The 21,148-nt window shown below is 44.4% G+C and overlaps 1 protein-coding gene across 1 annotated transcript in view; it reads right to left on the reverse strand.

Annotated features, from left to right (window-relative positions):
• Positions 1–8,275: 8,275 nt before the first annotated feature.
• The window catches only part of LOC147446234 (xanthine dehydrogenase 2-like), a 97,156-nt gene continuing 84,283 nt past the window's right edge, over positions 8,276–21,148 (reverse strand). The window contains exons 13-14 of the mRNA XM_086525497.1: positions 8,907–9,080; positions 8,276–8,824 (exon numbers count right to left, since the gene is read on the reverse strand). Of these exons, the coding sequence (XP_086381623.1) occupies positions 8,582–8,824; positions 8,907–9,080 (417 nt within the window). The 3' untranslated portion in view covers positions 8,276–8,581. The remainder of the gene's footprint in view (positions 8,825–8,906; positions 9,081–21,148) is intronic.

Here is a 21,148-nt window from a genome sequence, read left to right on the forward strand (position 1 = left end):
GTCCATCACCTATCTAGCTATGCTCTAATATAGCAAGGGATTTTGGTTTTAAGATCCAGTAGTTGGTCCAACTTGATCAACATTGATTCCATCAGCTAGCTTTTCATCTATTGGTGCACCAAGGGTGTTTTAATCACAAGATCCACCACTTTTCCAACCTATCTAGAACTTTTACACGTTGTACCATGGGGCATTTCGACTTGAGGTTTTGCCACCCAAGCTAAGTCCCATTGATGCATGGATAGAAGCAAGGCCCACAAATTAGAGAACAGAGAAACAAGCTTAACCACTCATTGGGCTCATCACATTGAGAGTTGGTGGAGTTATACTACTCATAACCCTCATGTATTTTGTAAAATGGAAAATATAACTTTTTGTTCGAAGGGAATTTATTTATGACTATGAACTTGATAAGGTCATCTTTTTCACTTACATGATGGATTTTGAATCTCGAAAGAAAGTGCATATGATACTTGATAATTAAATTGTTGGTATTGGTTTTGTATGTAGAACATATCCAGATTCCACTTGTGAGGGTACAAAGATAGGGCAAGGAAATGTATCTATACAAGTAAAGGAATGCTTGAAGGATGTGGTTCTCCTTTTTCTACAATAGATGCTACATCTCTCTATGTCTCATTATGAAGTGACGTTCAATGGATTAAGCTTCTTTTGCGGACTTTCATAATAAATGATAATTTAATTGACCAAAACAAAAGCTACATTGGTGATAAACAAGGGCATCATTATGATCCTCTAGTTACAAATGTAATACCTATAACAAGCCTAGAACTTGAAACATTGATTCAAGAATCTTGGCGAAATCAAAGGGTCATTTTAAAGGATGGCACAATTATGTGGATTGTGAATAAATTGACCATCTTATATGTATTTCCACAAGATTGTGTCAAATTTCAAGAACATGGTAATGATTTGATGGGTGTGGGTATTTAAAGGGAAAATGCAATCACTGAGAATATGGTTGAAGTGGGTAGCATCACTTTGCTAAAGTGGCCCATCCAGCAGACAACAATGTTGAATACAAGCTCATTACAACGCTTTTTTCCTGTTGATGGCATGTATGCTAGACGTGAGGATGTATCTAATGATGATAATGTTGGAAAAAATCTGAATGGGATTAATGTTGTCTCTTTGTCAAGGAAGAGATGATACACTGTCATCAACAACACTCAAAAGGCCAGAGTAGCAACAACTTCTACTTTTTATCTATCAACCGAGTCAATTCAAAGGGTTTCATGCATTGATTGTTTCGGACAAAAATGATGTCAGTTTGTAGATCGTGATATGGTGACAAGGTTACACAAAGAATTTTGGCGACACTCCCAGAATGCACACACTAATTATGTTTCTATCAAAAAGATGAGAAGATGTGATAACAATTCAGGCTAAATGGCCCTATTGTTTGTTGTAGAGCATGGTATGAGGTACATAGAATACCAAAGACATCATTTTACCGCTACAAGGATAATTTTAAAAAGGTGTGTGCACCAATATGTGCATGGGAACACATCTACATTGAGAAGAGGACTTCAACATACTAGTTTAGCAAGAGCATTGCTAAATGAGTTTGTGTGGATAACAACTCTGAAAAGATTCCACATAGAAGTAGAACACTTCTAGATGACTCAAGAGAGATTCAATTATCAATTCCATCAATGTACAAACAAATAGATATATTAAATGAAATCAACAAGACACTTAACCAAATGGGCTATGAAAAGAAGGTGTCCCAATCTTCTTTTGGAACAAAGAGTACCCACATGTCACTTTAACAAAGATGAGTGAGTTCTCTAAGTGCAACATTTGTAGTTCAATCAAAGCAAGGTTAGAAGCTAAACCTTCTCTTGAAAACAGAGCTCTTCTTTTCAAAGAGAGAATTTTACATGTCACAACAAAAGAGTTGTAGTAGCCTATATTATACATGGCGCACATATTCCAAAACTCAACCACAAAATTACCTATTTATAATCCATGATAAGATGGATCAAAAGAAGACTACCATTCCTCGATTACGTATTGTTCCTAAGGGTGTCGACTGAGGATACAATTTACAGGTAGCATTGATGGGTATGACAACCCATGGACATGGAGAAGGTTGTTATGGACACTTTTTCTTGATTGGTTTATGGGCAATTGATCCAAATATTACAATTGGATCAATTGCTAACTGTTTACATAACCTAGAGAGGATAGATAAGCATCCTCTTGGTGATATAGTAACAAATGGACTTCCAAGGATCAGTGTTTCACTACTACATGCTTTGAACTCAAGGGATGCTTTGGACTACCACAGGTTGTGTGATGGAAAAGATCCCATTGTGCAACCATCAAAAACTACACAAGAGGAATTAGGGTCAACATTTCGCAAGCTGCCATAGAACTTGCTACTACAACTAGATAATTGTGTAGGGGAAAACAAAAATGGCTATTTTTGTTCCTATTTGTCAATGCTTATTGCAAGGGGGGTTGTCAAAACCATCCAAGTAGGATTTTTGATGTTTGGGCATACATGAGGACATAGACGCCATGTTCAATAGGTTTTCAAAGAAGTTAAGAGTTACCCAAACGTATACTTTGTCACATTTTATGGATACATTACGAAATAGCTCATCGTCATCTATAGTTCCATTTTTGCTTACAAAGGTCCCCGATTTTTGCAATATTGTCATGGTTATATTTGTGATGGACAAGACATACTTGTTAACCATTTCAAATCACTTCAATTTAGGTTTTTTATGCAAGATGAGACACCAATGAAGCAATATAAGGCACATGTAGGTGTGTCAAGTTGGAATGGAAGTATTAGTCTTTGAAAAATAGACACAAAAGGCAAACCAATGTTACCACATGGAGATCCACCTTTGGTACCAATGGTGGAGTATGTCAAGGCTCATGAAGAAGTGATTCCAAGGCAGAAGTATTATATAAGGTTCTAGCAAAATTTAGGAAATGGTTCAAGTGTGCCACAGTATTACAAATCCATGATAGATTACTAGAGTAAGGTAATTGATGAGATTGGGAAAAGCAATCATATTAGAGAGAGTCTTGTATGAAAATTTTTGGCCCAAAACTTAAGAATCTTGTCTCCTACAAAGCACTACAATGAATACAACAAGAAGTAGAAATATTCCTTGACCTTGAAGAGTTGAATGATCATTTTTGTGGTCCTCGACGAGATAGACCAGGGGAAGAGTTTCACTTTGTTATATTAGTTCCAAGTGACACAAAAATCTATCCAGTGTGGCTTGCAAAGTCTTTATCCCGTGACATTGATAATGATCTTACATCACCAAACTGTGAAGTATGGGCTTTGTCCTAGAGTCACTAGAGTGTGAGTGAATGAGAGAAAAGGTGGTATTATCCCATATGTAAAGGTGTGAAGTTGTAGAGCTACTTAAAGCTCCTTTCATGAATAAGAAATCATTCCATGGTTTTGCATTACATGTCTCTTGTCTATTGTGAGCTTGTGATGGGTTAGCCAACTACTCAAAGATCATGTTTACGGGTCCAAGTTCATCTATCTTGGAACCTAATTCGCTTAACAATCTAGCCTACACACACTCGCTTGTGTGCATATTGTTTGTCTATCATCCACCTTAGCTAGCACAATCCCATTCCCATCAAGTGGTATCAGAGCTATGGTGTGCTATCTAAGTTTCTTGTTATGCATTTGTGTGTTAGTAATTAGCATCTCTTAATCATTTCAATATGCTAGGTCACATTAGCACTTCCTCTCTTGCTAATTGTGATCGTTATTATACTTCCTTGCATTTGCAATTTTTGGTTAGCACCAACTCATTGCCTAATTAACTTGTAATTGTGGGATATGTCATGGCACTAGCCCATTGAGCCACTACCCTCATTATGAGCTTGATTAGGCAAGAAATACGTGCATTCAATCTCTCCAATAAGCTCACTAGTTGAGCATTTTCAATCTATTAATTATTCAATCCCCAAGCTTGATCTCATTACATTGCTTACGTGTGGCAAACATCATCTTCGCCAGCTCTCCATAGAGCCCCCAAGGTCTGGATTTGGTCACCATTTGCGCATGCAATTAGACTCCCTAACCACATCCCAAAATAAGTGTGTGTCTCTGTGTGTGACCCTGCAACACCGGGCTCATATTGCCTATTTTCAGCGAGCTACTTACAGAATGAGAGCTCGTGGACCAAGTGGTCTAGGGTGCTATTAATAGTGTGTATGTTTGTGGGTCTTGGGCTCAATTCGCTCAATCTAATTTTGGAAGCATGGCAAGCTAGACGGACGTGAAAAGCGCACTCAATTGCAATTCATAAAGAATGTCGGGTCCGACTGGACTTGAGCCCATCAATTGCTTGCGATTTTTGTTGAGCTGGCCCCAAATGGTCGAAAACCAACCGAGTCCAACCGAGCCCTGCTACCCGACCGAACTTCGTCATTTCACATGCCTTTCAGCTCCGACTAGCCTACTACCACGCCCTAAAGGAGTTTTCCCACAACATCACCAATCTCCCCTTTCTCTTTCTAAGCACCAGCTAAGAGCACTGTCCCACTGCAGATAATCGCAAGGCAACCAAACCTTCGACAGCCTGTAGAGATCTCCCCACTTGGAGGAGCCATTCCCACAATGCAATCCCATGCCAGTAGAAGAGAAAAATCATCAAGCCCTTGTAAGGGGAAGTTCTCACAAGCTCCAACCCATGGCTCCACTGCTTCAAAGAGCTTTACAAGGGCTCTCTCCCACAAGCAAAAGTCTATAAGCAAAAGGCTTCAAAGGTAGTTTCTTGTGCATAGCTCTCAAGAGCTCCAAAGTGGAAGGCATCGAGATAAAGCAACCAAAAGGGTGACTTCAAACAAGTGAAGAGGTACTTCACATTGAAGGGAAATTTTAAAGTATGCATTAAAATAAAACATCTTGCAACGAGGCACAATTTCTTGCAATGTATGTCACTACATCTATCATTAAGGAGAATAATGTCATTGTGCACTTGTACGGAGTCAAGAGACTGGGCTTGGAGAGTCTCCAAGTGCAAAGACCTCTCCAAGGCACCATGGGGAAATTTGGGAATTTCATCTCAAGGAGAAGGAAATTGGAAGCAATTGCATTCGCATGTGCTTTAGTAGTTTTTGCATTAGTGCTTTTTAGCATAGTACTTGTTTTCAATAAAGCTCAAGAGAAAGCTCTGGCGACACCGACATCATTGGTACACCAACATGGTGCGGATAGAAGACTTCAAGAATGAAATGAAGAAAAAGGGGGGAGGATAGACGTGTTTCAAGAATCAAAGATGAAGATTGTAGCCTCTCTACTTTAAGGGGAGGACTTCTTTTGTCATCTTTTGTGGATCTATCAGCTTTTGTGGATCTATCATCGTTTGTGGATATGTATTGGCATCTGTGTGGATACCATGTGTCATCCTTAGTGGATATAGATCTTCAATGTATTGTCCTAGTCCAAACCCCCACGGGAGGATTGTAAGCTATGGCCTTTGTCCTAGAGTCACTAGAGTGTGAGTGAATGAGAGAAGAGGTGGTATTATCCCACATGTAAAGGTGTGAAGCTGTAGAGCTACTTAAAGCTCCTTTTATGAATAAACAATCATTCCAAGGTTTTACATTACATTTCTCTTGTCCATTGTCAGCTTATGATGAGTTAGTTGGCTTATGATGAGTTAGCCAACTACTCAAGATCGTGTTTATGAGTCCAAGTTAATCTATCTTGCAGCCTAATTCGCTCGAGTAACAATCTAGCCTACACATACTCACTTGTGTGCATAATGTTTGTCTATCATCCACCTTAGCTAGCACGATCCCATTCCCATCACAAACTAGAGAAAAAAAAATTGATTCAATATTGGGCACCTTGCACGAGAAAGAGTGCGATGATAGATGCTCAAGCTTACACTAATTGTTGGAAAGGTTTTTGGGTTGTCAACTATTAGGATCCACAAGTGTGAGAAACTATAGATGCAATTGTTTGGTCCTTGAGACCCAACAAAGAAGGACCGTTTGTAGAATTAAGATCTCGGAAAGGCATACTCTAAAAGCCAAGGCAAGCCTCACTCGTGATCAATGTTTGGATATGATATCAGATTTGCAATAGATTATGTTCAGCTTCTATTGTGACTGTAATACTCAATTTTGTAAACAATGTCTTTAGTTGTATCGTTCTTTGTCTTTTTTAATCAATATTGTTTCTCCAAATTCATGTGTTGAGCATACTCTTGACTTCTAGTATTTATCGATACCACAATCCTATAAGATTTTCACCAACCATAGATCAACAAGCTTATCTCATTTTTTCCCTCTTTAAGTGAAAAAATCCCAAATTACATTAATTTGGTCAATTTGGAGATTCCCATAATGCGGGATTTTTGCCAAAATACCTAATAGGGTCTTTAGAACTATAACAAAATGTACCAATAGAGTTTTCATATCTAATAAATTGTCATGTAATTGTGTAAATGGTAATAATGAGACATGAGGGTCTAGCTAACCGCACAAACATATCTATAGGCACAAGTGATCTTCTTTCCATTGTTTATAAAATAAATATAGACATTAAAATGTTGCAAGAATTTTGGAAAGAGTTCACAATCAATAGAGATACTTGTAAGCCCTTAATACATGCATCTCATTTTATGATAGCTCCTTGTTGCCCACAATGAATGTCTTTAAATACAAGTGTTTTAGATCAAAATTTTCTCTCTTAAAGAGACAATCTTCCTAATTTTATCATTGGCAGAATTAAATTGCAAACTAAAATATCAAGCAAGGTTGGTTGCCTTTGGCAATTTTATCAAGCATTGTATTGTTGTTCAAACATGTTTGGCTTTTATATTTCCAATAGTTTTTACTCAAGTGTATATGGACATTATGCAATGTGAAGTGTGTGGACAAGGGTTATGGCCTATGGATTATCCACCCAACCTCCCTTATAACTCATCTATAACTATATAAGACCCCTTTTCCAAGCCGTCGGCTTGTAGCCCCTTGCCTGCTCCCTTGTCCTCACACTTAGATGGCTATATAAGGGAGGTTGGTGGATAATCCATAAGCCATGCTTGCCCTCACATGAAGTCTCTCCAGACATGAATACCGGTGTACTAATAGTTCTCAATAAAAATGCAAAAGACATCATATGTAAAGCATCCAAATATATGTCTGAGAATTGGGAGATGGTGCTAGCAGTTGATCGTAATTTGAAGACAACAAATTCCTAGCTTTCACAGCATAAGTTGCAGTGCATGCAATCAATGATAAGGGAGAATATACCTTACTTCCTTTGCTGAGCAGCAAAGGGTCTGATGATGTTCTAATGAATGCCATCTAGTGAGAGGAGAGTTGAATGCCAAGGGGAGCATGAAAATCTACTTGCTTTGTGCTCTAGTAACTTTCAATGTGTTCTGCAAAAACCCAAGCTATTCTAGAAAGTCTATTGGAAACAAGCAGCCAAGGTATTATCGGTCAACCGTGCGGCTTTTCCCTCCTCCCATTTTGTGTTCTAGCCATTTTATACTTACGTGTTCATCATGGGAGTCTCCTCCCTTTTGTTCTTGTACTGTACACCCCTCTTGATAGGGGGAGTTGCGGTCCAATGGGCAGGTTCAAAAAAATAATAGACGGATTTGTTTTTTGTGCAAACAAAAAAACCTCATAGCCAAAGTCATTTCACGCAACTACATCCAATCTAACATGACAATGTGGAAGAGCTGGGTTGCACCATGTGCTAGTGGGGGCAAGGTGGGTAAAGCTATGCAGAAGGTCGCACCCTTATTACCAAAAGGACGGAAGGTGAAATTCTATTTACAGGGGGGGAATCCAACTCTGATTGCGGCTTTAAAAATGGGCAAGCATTCCATCTCCTTGTGTTTGGTACAGGTTTATACAACAAGGATCAACCAACAACGTTTGATGCAAGGCTAATATTAGGCTTGCTTGATAGCATTCAACTGAAACCACAGTCCCTCTTCGAGAAACAGTAGATCCTACCACGCATGCACCACAAGATGCGACCCCTCTATCAAGAAAGAAAACAGATGCTCCATCTTCCCCATTTTGAAGTGTCATTAGGAACCGCCAAACCACTCTTGCCATGAGACTAGCGAACACCGAGCCTGCACTCGCAATGTGACCATCACTAACAAATTCAGCAGCCACTTCAAGGGCAAATCGCGCTTGTCGTAACCCATCTGGTGGCCCAAGAGCTGAGCATTTTGTAAGAAGCACGTGTTCGTGACGCGATGCCATAATGACATGGAAAGCTTTGGAGTGGCAGCAAAACAAAAACACCATCCTTGAAAGCTTAATTAACGTAATTTGTACATTTCAGAGATTAGAGACCAATTATAGGTCGTAAGAATTAAGTTAATGTTTGTGTGTGTAGCTTCACTAATGTTACAAGTTCCTGTATAGATGGCAGTACCTCCACTTACATCAAGTGTGAGGTCACGCCGTATGACAAATATGTACACAGCACTGCTTTACTCTCTTTTGCATAAAATCGTCCACCACGAGGACGCATGTGTAAGTAATACTTATGCACAGAAAGGGTCAATATTTCTTCAACCCCAGTATTTCACACACTTAGTTTCGGTCTGAAATCAGCTGCTGCAAATGCCTTAGTGAACTCATCAGCACAAGCCATTCTGATTCTTTCGGGTGTCGCTGGGCTATCCAGCACAAAAAATCCATGCAGCCCATGCTCTGCTCTTGCGGACATAATAGCATCTTTTATAGCAAAGAACACTGAGGATGCCAGAAACAGCGGGGGCTCTCCCACCGCCTTCGAAGAGTGGATGGCCCTGATATTTGGAGCATCCTAAGAAATTACACAAACAAATTTAAAAATAAGCATTCTTTTCCTTTTTTTTTTGTCTAATTCAATTATGAAAATGATTTACCTTTAAAAGAGACACATGAAACTCCCCCGGTATGTCATTTGCTGTTGGCAATTTGTAAGTTCCCGGGCCCTGCGTGAAGAGGTGCCCAGGCTTGACCCACAGATGCTCTTTATCACCCCACTTCACCTCCTCTAGAGCTACCCATCCAAGTCCTTGTATAAACGCTCCTTCAATCTAAACATCAATTAGCAAGGGAAGCAATACAAAATGATTACTTGTAAGCAATTAAGAGGTTCAAAACTTGTCTAGTTGGGTTGAATAATAATGTGTGGTGCAGGACCTCCTTTCCGTTAAGACACACATTACCTGACAATGAACCACTTAAGGAATCAGCCAGTTGGCAGTGGGAGACCCTGATATCTTTTCATTTTTTACCTCAAACAAGAAATGGCTTTCAGTTGTTGAAAACACGCCTAGAAACTAGAAACATCCTTGCTCGAAGGGAGGAATACAATGGGAAGGAATAGCCAGAAAGATGGACTCTGTGCCAGCAAACAGAGACCCTCTCCATTGTGAAGAAGGCCCTGCTCACCCAACGCCAATGACTGGTGAAGGGCCCCGTGGCATCGCTGCAGGATGTCAGAGCTGTTTTGGAGCTGGTCGTATAATCGTATTGGCCATCCATGGTGTGACCAAGCTTGAGCCATAGATGTCACAAAGAGTCACGAGAGGTACCTCAAAGACATGGGTGTTAAAATAGCACAATGCAGAATCGTAGATGTGAGAGACACTCGCGGCAGCAAACATGGCAGAAATGAAATGTTATATTAACGTCTTCAAAAGGCCAAAGTGACCTATGAGACCAAAAAGTTACAATGTGGTGGATCTGATACAAAGTCAGAGTAACAAAATGACAAAATGACAAAACAAATATACTATGGAATCCTGGACTGCTAGGTGTGAACGGGGCAGAGTAGCTAGCTGGGGTAGGTAAATCACAAGAGATCCAGAATCGGTCGCTGGCAGATCTCATCAATCTCCTCCATGGTCAGTAGTCTAACCGGGTGTCGTGCATGTCGGGCCAAAGTGGTCCGAAGCCTCTGATTCAGCCTTCATCGATACTGTGTAGTCCTTCGCAGTCGTGGGTGTCTGGATCTCACCAGCTCGGTCGCCGGTCAATCAGTGTGCCTCTGGTGTGAGGCGACGGGCTCTGCTGTGGTAGTGGCTCCTCCGGGTGTCCAGTGTCTGCTCTAAAGAAGACAGTGATGTGTCTCTGAGACTGGCTAGCCTCTCCTCTCATCAAGCTCTCTCTGTGTCGACGCAGCTCGAGTAGAAACAAACCCAAGCATCTCTGATCCTCGTACTGCATGACTCTAGAGAGTGGTCCAAAGCCCTCTCTGAACAAGCAGTGGAAGCGGCCTCGTATCTCGTAGTAGACGGGGCAGCGGCATGTGTAGTGCAACTCTGTCTCTGGCTCCATGCCACACAGGGGGCATGTCCTGGCCTCTGTTGGTACTCCATTGTATCTCCCAGTCTCGATCCGCAGCTGGTGTGAAGATGTGCGTATCTGGCCAATAGCACATCGTATCCCATGAGACAAGTGAGTGTCCATGTATCTGGGCCTCGCCACAAAACCGTCCTCTGTAAGCTGGAGAAGATGCTCTCTGTAGAAAGCCATCTTCGTGCCCAGCTCCTGCGCTGGTTGTATCCATGTCTTCCTGATGTCTAGCTGAGTCAGGTCCTGTCGGATGAGCTTGGTGATCTCGGACTGTGTAAGAGTCAGAGAGGGTGCCTCTAATGAGTATTGGAAGGGGGGCAATCTGTCTATGCTGAACCCATGCGCCTGAAACCATGATGTCATTTCACCATACCAGCATGCTGTATCTCCCTGCATGGCTAACTGTCGAGAGGACTCAAGTGCAAGGCGGGCATATCTATCTCTGGGAAGCTCCCACATGCGGTGTATGAAGGAGACAGATCTGGTAAGCGCCTCTACTACTAGTGGGGGGGCAGCAAGCTCTGCTCGGATAATGGCACGTGGTACTGAAGCCTTGGCTCTAATGAGCCAAGGAGATCATAGAGACCAAAGGCTTCTCCACCCATCAGTGCGACCTGTCCTCCTGTGATGATCCAATGAAGGCCACCATATCTCAGCTCCATAGAGCAATGCAGACGTCACTAAAGTGTCAAATAGCCAGAGCTTCGTCCGAGGCTCCTGAAATTGAACCTGTGAACACATCCTCTCCAATCTGCCCAATGCTGCATGGGCTCTGGTCAGTCTAGTCTCTGCTCTCTCCTCAGTGAAAATGCTGGTCCACTAAAAACCACTCCAAGGTAAGTGTAAGCATCTTTGTACTCCACCGTCTCCTGGCCGTATGTGAATGCGGGCGCTGACCTCCTGATCCACTGTGGGGTGGTATTAAATACCATGACCTTGGTTTTACCAAGGTTGACAGACAAACCACTTTCGTGGGAAAATCTATGCAGAGCATCCAAGTGACGTTGCATCCCCTCTGGAGAGTCGGAGATCAACACAATATCATCAGCATAGAGCAATAGTGGAATCCATGTCCCTGCCAGCTGTGCACCTCTATCACCATCTCTCTCAATGTAGTCAGCAACCTCATCCACATACATACCAAATAGAGTAGGAGAGAGCGGGCAGCCTTGCTTCACACCAATAGTGGAGTGAACCGGTGCGGACAAGCCCTCTGGGGTGCGTACATGCCCCACTACTGACTTGTACAATGCCATGATCCCCCAAATGAGCTCTGTCGGTACTCCCATCTCCTGTAATCTGCGCATCAATCTAGCTCTGGGTACTATGTCAAATGCTTTGTGGAAGTCCACAAAGCTACAATAGATCCGTCTCCCATGTGATCTGCCCTCCTCAATGATGGCTCTAAGTGTCAAGATATGGTCAAGAGTAGAAAAGCCTCTCCTGAAACCTGCCTGCCCAGCTGCACGCATGCCTTCTCTCTCTGCCCATCTACTCAGCTGCTGCTCAAGAAAGGATGCGTACAATCGTGCCAATGTGTGTCCAATCATGATAGTGCGATAATTCCCACAGGGTCTCCTGACTTGAAGATGGGTACAATCGTAGAAAGGCTCCAAGTATCAGGTAAGCCCTCACACATGGCACGATTAAACATAACTCCTGCCTTCCTCACCATCTCAGCGGTGAAAAAAGCACATGTGTGGGATCGGGGGGGTCGGGGAGGGGCGGCTGTCCAGAAACTGTGTACAAAGATGATGCGTACTGGCCCCAAGTCTCTGTAGAGGTGATGGCAGGTGGGGGGGACTGCTCATGAAAGAGCCGCCACGCCTCACGTGAGTCCTGACTCAAGAATAGTTGGTAAAGATCCTGCTCTAGTCGAGCCAAAAATGCCCTTTTCTTCCGCCGCACTAGGCATCGGAAGTCAATCTGTGACTGCCTGTGAGTGATGTCTCCTAAAAGCACCTCCCTCTGAAGTCTAGCTCTAGTCTCGCAGCATTCCGCATCATACCAGTTGTTCTGGGGCATGCTCCCAGAACGGCGTCTCTGCTCAGGCTGAGTGTGTGGGTATGCCTCTGCTGCTGCATCATGTAAAGTCTGTGTCAGTATAGTGGTAAGCTCCTCCAGAGATCGTCCTGGCTCCTCAGTGCATAAGCGTCTATATATCCCATCTATGTATACAGAGTCTGTCTCCTGCGTGAAGGTGTAGCAAGTAGGGGCAGCTGACCGTGGCCTGTGTGCTACACTGAACTGGAAAGAGATGGTCAATGACACAAGAGCATGATCCACTGCCACCCCAACAGGTCTGGGCCCAACAGTGAGATCCTGGATACTAGAGATGAGGCTCGGCTGTGCCATGACATAATCCATTGTGTTGGCTCCGTGTCTGTGTGGAAAGCATGTGAAACCTCCCGCAGCAGGAAATCTCTGTAGGCCATTCAAGATGGCCAATCCATGTGCAGTCCCTATGTCTATCAAGTGCCATCCATATTCAGTATATTCCCCATCCTGCGATCGTCTAAATAGGCTTGTCTCCGCCACATCTAACTCTCTCAGCATCTCCTCTGAGGTATCATAAAACACTGTCTGATGATGGGCAGTCCTAGCATTGAAGTCCCCTAGATAATGTCACCATCCCTAGAGAATTCCCATATGTCATCATCCAAGATAGAAAAGGGGGATTGTCCTTTAGGTGGTGCATATACTGACGTACTCGGGGGAAGTAGCAAATAGCAATGTAAAGATATCTGCCTGTCTCTGCTCTCAATCTCACCCACATGTACCTAGCTTGCTCATCCCTGTGAGCTATATGTATCAATGGCTGCAGCTCCTCCCTGAATAACACTGCCACTCCTCCCAAGCCCCGCCCTCTGTGCTCCGATCATGTCTCCCGTCTACAAGCTGTCTCCCATCTGTATCCACTAATGTGAGGCATAGAATGCACAGGGGCCTGATGCGTCTCAGAGTAGAAGATGATGTCTCTCCCGGAAAAACTCTCCTCAAAAGCACCTACATCAAGACGCATAGATCCATTACAATTCCAGGTAGCAACTTTGAGTGCAGTCCCATAGGCCTCACACCGTCATGTCGAGTGTCACTTCAATATCACCACTCTTCCATCTCGGTAAAAGGCAATCTTGCCTTTTTCCCTTGCTGCTCTAATCTCTTGCATTACCTCCTGCATATGAGCGATCTGTGAGAGGGTAAGGTCATCTCTGAGAAAGATACCCGTTTTTTAAGAGCTGGTCTTTTCTTCAGAAAGTCTTTCTTTGCTTCCATGGAGGGAAAATGGAGGATGAGTGCCCTTTCTTTCGAGGTTTCCCCATTGCTCCCATTTTTCTTGTTGCACTCTCCAAGCTCTTAAGTGCATCGGCTCCTGAACCCCCATCAAAGCCATGAGTTCTTTTACCTCTTCGTCTACATTATCTTTGTCTGTAAGACCGCAAATTCTCACATGTAGAGAGCGCACACGGCATCTTTGCTCCTCTTCTAGGGTCAAGTTGATAATGGTGGGTGTTGACGTTGTTTCCTTGCTTTTCCCTTTCCTGGCCACCTCAATCCATTTCTAGGCTTCATCTGCCTTCTGCTGAGTCTTTGTAATAACGTCCACCCAGGAAGTCGTCATCTCTTTGTGCTGCTCTTCCCCCTCTTTGATGGCTCGCACTTGCTCTTTGATTGAGTTTGGTTCTTCTATTACTGAGGGTTGCAATTCTCCCTCTTCAAGTGTGTTTCGTGATTGTGCCTCTGCGACCGCCTTCTTGAGTGACGCAATCTCTTCGTCTTGGGCCATCACACGATCTCCCATTGCAGTGATCTTGCTTTCTTGGGCAAACACACGATCTTCGAGCATTTTTATTGTGCCTAGCAGGTTGCGGTTGATCTTGTTAATAGTTTCTTTCATTTCTTCTTTGCATTTTTTAACTGCATCCTCTACAGGATCGGGTTTATCATTCTGCTTCCTCATGCTTGGTCGCCGCCAGAAACGAGGTCTGCAGTTTTTGAGGTCTTGTAATTCCCTGTAAAATTCCGAATATTACGCTCTCTGTTTGTTTTCAATTTCCTGTCGGGCTCTTCGGAATGCTCGATTAGGTGTGTGCGTAATGGTGTGTGGGTCGACCTCTGAAGCCGCAGCTACAGGCGAGTGGTGCTGCAGTGGAGCAGCAGCAGGAGCAGTGCTGTTTGGGAGGGGGGGAACAACGAGAGAGAGAAATGAAATGAAATGAAATGAGATGAAATGTTATAATAACTTCTTCAAAAGGCCATAGTGACCTTTGAGAACGGAAAGTTACAAGGCGGTGGATCTTTAAATTTTAAAAAATAAAAATAAAAAAATTCTTCCTACGCGTAGAAGAAAGGGGGGGGGGGGGGGGGGGGGGGGGGGGGGGGAGGCATCTTACGCGTAGAAGAAGGAGGGGGGGGGCGGGGGGGGGGGACATCCTACACGTAGAAAGAGAGGGGGGGACATCCTACACGTAGAAGAGGGCAGTGCGTCGGGGGGGCGTGGAGCGGGAAGAGGCGCGTGAGCAGGGGGCGGGGCTGCAAGTGGAGCGTGAGAGAGGAGGGGGGGGGGGGGGGGGGGGTTGCAGAGGCAGCACGAGGGGGGGCGGGGCAGCGCAAGGGGGGGGGGGGGGGGAGAGGGCGGGAGCGGGAGCAGGGCACTGCGCGCGAGCAGGCGAGGGGGGTGCAGGGCAGCGAGCCAGCGCGGGGGCTGCAAGCACGTGCGCAGGTGCAAGGCAGAGGCAGGCGCGCAGGTGCAAGCGCACAGAGAGAGAGAGAGAGAGAGAGAGAGAGAGAGAGAGAGAGAGAGAGAGAGAGAGAGAGAGAGAGAGAGAGAGAGAGAAGCCAAGCTTGAGATTGCTCCAATTTACTTTGACCAGATGGATACAAAGTGATAGCCAAGGGATCTTATACACTTCCCGTAGAAAGTTGCCCAACCCAACCCAAATAAATTATGTCAAATACATGAAATGACAAACTTAATAAGTAGGCTATAAACTGAACATGTTCACATGAGATGCGCTGTTACGCACAACTTTTAACACCCTCTGTAGCTCATAATGGACTAAAGTTGATGAAATAGTCGAAACAAAAGCGATCATGGACACCTAGGCACTAGCTAGCTACCAGATACACCTCAGACAATGCAATTGTTGACCATTCTTCAAATCTGCCATTGATGTCTACACCGGCTGATAAACCAAGGCTCATAAACACCTCCCAAAAAAAGACTCCACTTTCACGAGCAGTGAAAACATCTTGTTTCCTTTATCCCCGAACATGAAAGACATCCTATTTCCATGTACTCGAAACACATCCTACTCCAAACGATTCGATAGGCGAGACCATGAACACATCACGCCCAAGCCATCCACCACAAACACATTCAGGACTACCTTTTGATTGTACAAGTATTCGATGATTCCTTTTGGTCTCACAGATGCTCATGCAACATTCAATAGGATGATGGACAGGATTTTTAGAGAGCACAAGTCATTTGTGGGCACCTTTTTTGACAGCATTATCATAAGAGTGAAGCAGATCATAGAAACCATCTCTTTCAGGTTTTTGAGGCACTACGGCGACATAGATTGATGGCCATGTCAAAGGTGCAGCTGAAAAGGGTGATTCGGGTGATGATCTCGTCTGCAACCGCGAGCAACCCTACTGGATCTCCGATTTGTCGCAACAGATCTTGTAAACGAACTCCTATCATCTACAGCCCACCGAATGGGCACGGGTATCAATCTACAAGTGCATATATGCACGTAGGGGCTCAAAGCGGAGGAGAAGTGGAGCACTAGAGAGGGAATGAGATTGCAGGCAAAAACGCACGTGCAGGGGGGGGGGGGGGGGGGGGGGGGGGGGGGGGCACAAAAAAAACACGAGAGAGAGAGAGAGAGAGAGAGAGAGAGAGAGAGAGAGAGAGAGAGAGGCCGCACACACAAATGCTAGGGAGAGGGTGTGCCCAGACGCTGGAAGCTCTACCACTCATACAACATGCCAAAAGTACAAGGTGGGGGCCTGCATATATAGGGCAATAACAAAATTGCCCTACCCGGCATAAAAACCCCATGATCCTAATAAATGGCCAAAATGCTAATAAATGTGTAAACTTATTGAGAGCGACCTGCAACACACCAGAGACTTTAACCCTGGTCCCGCCTCATGCGGCCTACCGGGTGGGCAGTACTGTGGAGTGCATCACCAAGAAAAGGTACATCTACCTCGGATATGGACGGGCACAACCACAAAACAGCCCTCACTCCCTAAACTGGGCCTTGGGAGATACTATAACCACCACCGGGCAAGGATCTGAACTCTAACACGCCAATGGGAAAAAAAACCGAGTTTTTTTCTTGCTAGCGATACACTTTTTGACGCACGTCGTCTCGGCAAAGGGTGTTTAGATGGACCTCGCCAAGATAGAAACCATACAAAATTGGCCAAACTTAAAGAATGTACACGAAGTTGTATGCTTTTTGGGTTTATGCTCTTACTACAAGAAGTTTATATGAAAGTTTGCGGAGATTGCTTCTCCATTGCATACTCTAACTCAGAAAGAGGCTTGGGGACCCTCAAAAATTGCAATGTTCAAGAGAATCAAAGAGAAGTTGACGACTGGTCCTGTTTTGATTGTACCGGATTGCGGAAACATTTTTGAGGTTTACTGTGATGCTTGTGGTAGCAATCCGGGAGCGGTCTTAATGCAAGAGGGGCATGTCATAGCATATGAGAGTAGAATGTTCTCTAGACCAAAGAGGGTTGCACAGATCACGCAAAGGAGTTTTTAGTAGTGATACACCCTTTGACTCAATGCAGACATTTCCTACTAGGAGGAGATTTCACAATGTTTATAGATCATCAAGAGTTTGAGATACTTTTTGTTCTAGAAAGAGCTTTCAGATAAGCAAAAGAAAGAGCTTTCGGATAAGAGAAAAGAGATGGGCAAACATTTTGTCGCAATTCCACTTTTAGATTGTACAAGCGAGGGAAAAGAAGAATTTGGTGGTGGCTGACGTGTTCTCTCGAGAGCTGTCACAAACTGCTGACGTGTCAAGCCACTGAAGACCTAACGGGTTAGGGCACCCTGAGCGGCGAGCCTAGCCCTAGACAACCTGCAGATCCCAGCCGATGAGGCCTAAACCCTAGCAGAAGCAGAAGACGACGAAGTTCTCACCAACTTACAGTTTCTCGTCAAGTGGCCTAATTATTAAAGAAGGGTTAGGATTAAAATCCTAACCCCCAACAACTTATGGTACCCCCATCCAATGGGGCCTAAACTAAAGCAAGACTCTACACCGATATCATGATGGATTGGCACCAACTCAATGCGACTTCTTGCAAAAGCTTAGATGAGTACAATCGGAAGTTCGGTAAAGCATTGCTCTCAGAAACTTCCTACAGGTTTGTGCCATTGACAAAGCAGATTGAGAAGTATTGTTGTGGGCTGCCTAAAGGGCTTAGAAACTAATGTACAAAGAACAGAGTGGCCACCCTTACTAAGCTTGTGGAAGTTGCTAACACTGGTCATGCCTTGTTGAAGGGAGAGGACAATGGATTCCAGGGCAACGTGAAAGGGGCCTAGCCCAAGAAAAATTCAGGAAAGAAGCCCTTTGTGAAAGCGTCTCCTGAAGCGTCCCAGGGGTCAAAAAAGGCAGAGAAAGTTAAGGACTCAGCCGAGACGTCTGGAGGGCAGACAAAGAAACAAAAAAGGAAGCCTTTTGTGCGCAAGTTGTTCGAAGAGAAGAAGGCTTTAATGGCTGAGACTAAATGCTTTATTTGTGCGCATACCGTTCGAAGAGAAGAAGGCTTTAATGGCTGAGAAAAAATACTTTATTTGTGACAATTTGTTGCAGATTGTCCACCAAAGAAAGAGGCCAGCTGACTCAGAGGACAAGAAAGGGAAGAGGCCCAAACCCACGCAGGTTTAGCGCCAGACATGGTGGATGATAGACCGAACTCGGATGCGAGTGAGTTATGCACAGCGTGGGGTAAAGTTAGGGATCAGACACCAGTCATTTTCTTTGATCCGGGTGCTAAGGTGTCACCAGAGTTGGCTATCAAGTTGGGCATCAAAGCTGAAGAGATAAGATACACAACAGAAGCAGGTATGGCATGTCCTGGTCACTTAGAGTGTGTTACTCCCATCATTGGAAAGCTACGTCTGCATATCCATTGATATGTGGACACATAAGAATTTTATAGCATGCCACTAGAAGGGTGCGATGCATTGTTGGGAATCCCATGGATGTTCCATGTACATGAAGTGTTGAATGCTTCAATCAAAAGGTCACCCTGTAGCATAGGGGCAAAATTCACATCCTAGGTGTGAAGCTTAGAGGGGAGTCTGACCCTGTTGTACCAGCTTCGACTATCACTTCTATAACTAAGAATCATCTTTCTGCATATTTGATTTTTGCACGTGATGTTTCAGACAATTGTTAGTCAAATATGTGTTAGATAAAGAAAGGTCAGCATTTTTGCGAGTGTTTAGTGATTGATTTTCTGATTCATTACCGTCTCAATTGCCACCAGAGAGGCCTGAGGATCATGCGATAGATTTGGTGCCAGGTTGTAGCCCACCAAATAGGCCTCCCTACAGGGTTAGTGCGGCCCAGCAGAAAGAGATTATGAGCCAAGTAGAGGAGCTGTAAGAAAAAGGGCTGATTCAACCTAGTTCTTCACCCTTTTGCTCCCCAGTGCTTCTAGTACGGAAGAAGGATGGCTCTTGGCGCATGTGTATTGATTACCATGCGTAACGGGTTGAATAAGAATACCATCAACCCTTGGAATAAGAATAAGAATTCCTATTCCAAGGGTTGATGATATTCTTGACCGTTTAGAGGGTGCTGCAATTTTCAGCTGGATAGACCTTCAAAGTGGATACCATCAGATTCGTATCAAGCCAGAGGATATGCACAAGACTACGTTTAGAACGACATTTGTCTTTATGAGTTTCTAGTGACGCCATTTGGTCTTACAAATGTTTCTGCTACGTTTAATAGGATGATGGATCAGATTTTCCGCCCACATCAAAATTTTGTTGGCATATTCTTTAATGACATGATAGTCTATTCAAAGGATGAAGAGGAGCATAGGTGTCACTTGACCATTGTGTTCAAGGAGCTATGTAGTCACAGGTTGCTCGTCAACCCTAAGAAAAGTGAATTCTTCTTGAAAGAGATCCACTACTAGGCCATATAGTGTGGAAGGATGGTGTGCGAATGGATGTTACCAAGGTTAAAGCAATCAAGACATGGCCATACTTGAAGAATGTGCACGATGTTCGTAGCTTCTTGGGATTATGTTTGTATTTCATCCGGAACTTTGCCGAGGTTGCTAACTTGGGATTATGTTCGTATTTCATCCGGAACTTTGGCGAGGTTGCTAACTTGTAATCCGCTTATCTCCTTGTCTGGTAATCAGAATTCAATTCCAAATAGCACATTGTGTTCCTTGTCTCTTGCTCTACAATCTAAGTGTGATCATTCTTGATTCTATTGTAATTCACGACGTATTGTTTGTGAGCTAAATGCATTGATTTGAGGTCTTAAATGGTTGTTTTTTGATGTTTTGACCTTGGATGAGTGTTTCTATGCTTAAGGAGGACCTTTCCGTGCAGTTTTGTTTCAGTTTTCTGCATATTTTTTGTGATGGATCGTGATTTATGTACCTTCTCAGATGACTGCAGAACTTGGTAGGATTGTACCCTCAAGTGTTGTAATACCTCTCCTTAAGTTTCTTGCAAAAGAAAGAGGTGACTTTCAAATGGACATAGAAAGAGATTTCAGCTTTTAATCTCTTAAAGGAAAAGATGACTTCGGATCCAGTAATTGTTTTACAAGATCTCAAGAAGTCATTTGTGATCCAATGTGATGCGTGTGGCAATAGTATTGGGGCAGTGTTAATACAAGATGGTTGCGTCTCTGCGTGTCAGCAAAGAAGTGTACCACAATGTGTCTACATCCTCCCGTGTCTGGAGGTGTCACTGAGAACTTGGCCAATGGCCACAATGTCTGTACCAGATCTGTAACCCCCAAGTCTCCCGTTTGGTGAGAGAACTCAAGGGCTTGGGCCTGCAACCAATCCATCACTGAGTCCAGAGTCCACTTAGACTGGCCCCTGCCACATAAGGGAAAAGAGAAGCCAACCGCTGTGTCCAAGGTCTCTATCCCTCTGGCTGCAAGGGACAATACATGAACTCTGAAACAAGCCGCCTGAAAGTCTGATGAAGGGTCGCCGAGAAATCATGTGAAGTCGTAGGCAAATAATTCCCACCTACGACGGATATCGACGCTCATCAGTCCACGAGAAACTACTGCAAAGGGAGACGTCTACACCAGAAGGGGGGTCCGCAAGAAAGGTTGTCCCTCTCTCGCCAGGCGACTAGTGGCAAATGCACTGCCAAGAGATCTCCTAGCAGCCGAGGAAGGTTCTTCCCCATGGGCCGGCTATGGGGTGGGAGCGGGAGGGGATGGGGAAGCAACAGGGCAAGTGGGTGGGGATGGAAGGGGGGGGGGGGGGGGGGGGGGGGGGGGGGGAGACTCAGAAGGCAGGGTTGTCAGTGGTGAGGCTGAGGTGGAGGGTGGAGCTAGAGCCTCGTCCTGCTGAAGAGGATCGAAACGGTTCCCTGTGGGAACCCACTGTTGCTGGACTAGAGCATGGCGACTATCCGGATGGCCAGGCTAACGTGGTGGCCCTTGTCGACGCCAACCACAGACCTGCTGCCAGCCCTTCTCTACCTCGGCTCCAAGCTCAAAGGATAAACCTGTCTGAGCACCCTCTGTCTCTATCTGCTGATGCTGGC

The sequence above is a fragment of the Adiantum capillus-veneris genome, chromosome 12 (assembly GCF_014529385.1).
Source record: "Adiantum capillus-veneris isolate H3 chromosome 12, ASM1452938v2, whole genome shotgun sequence".
Classification (NCBI taxonomy): domain Eukaryota; kingdom Viridiplantae; phylum Streptophyta; class Polypodiopsida; order Polypodiales; family Pteridaceae; genus Adiantum; species Adiantum capillus-veneris.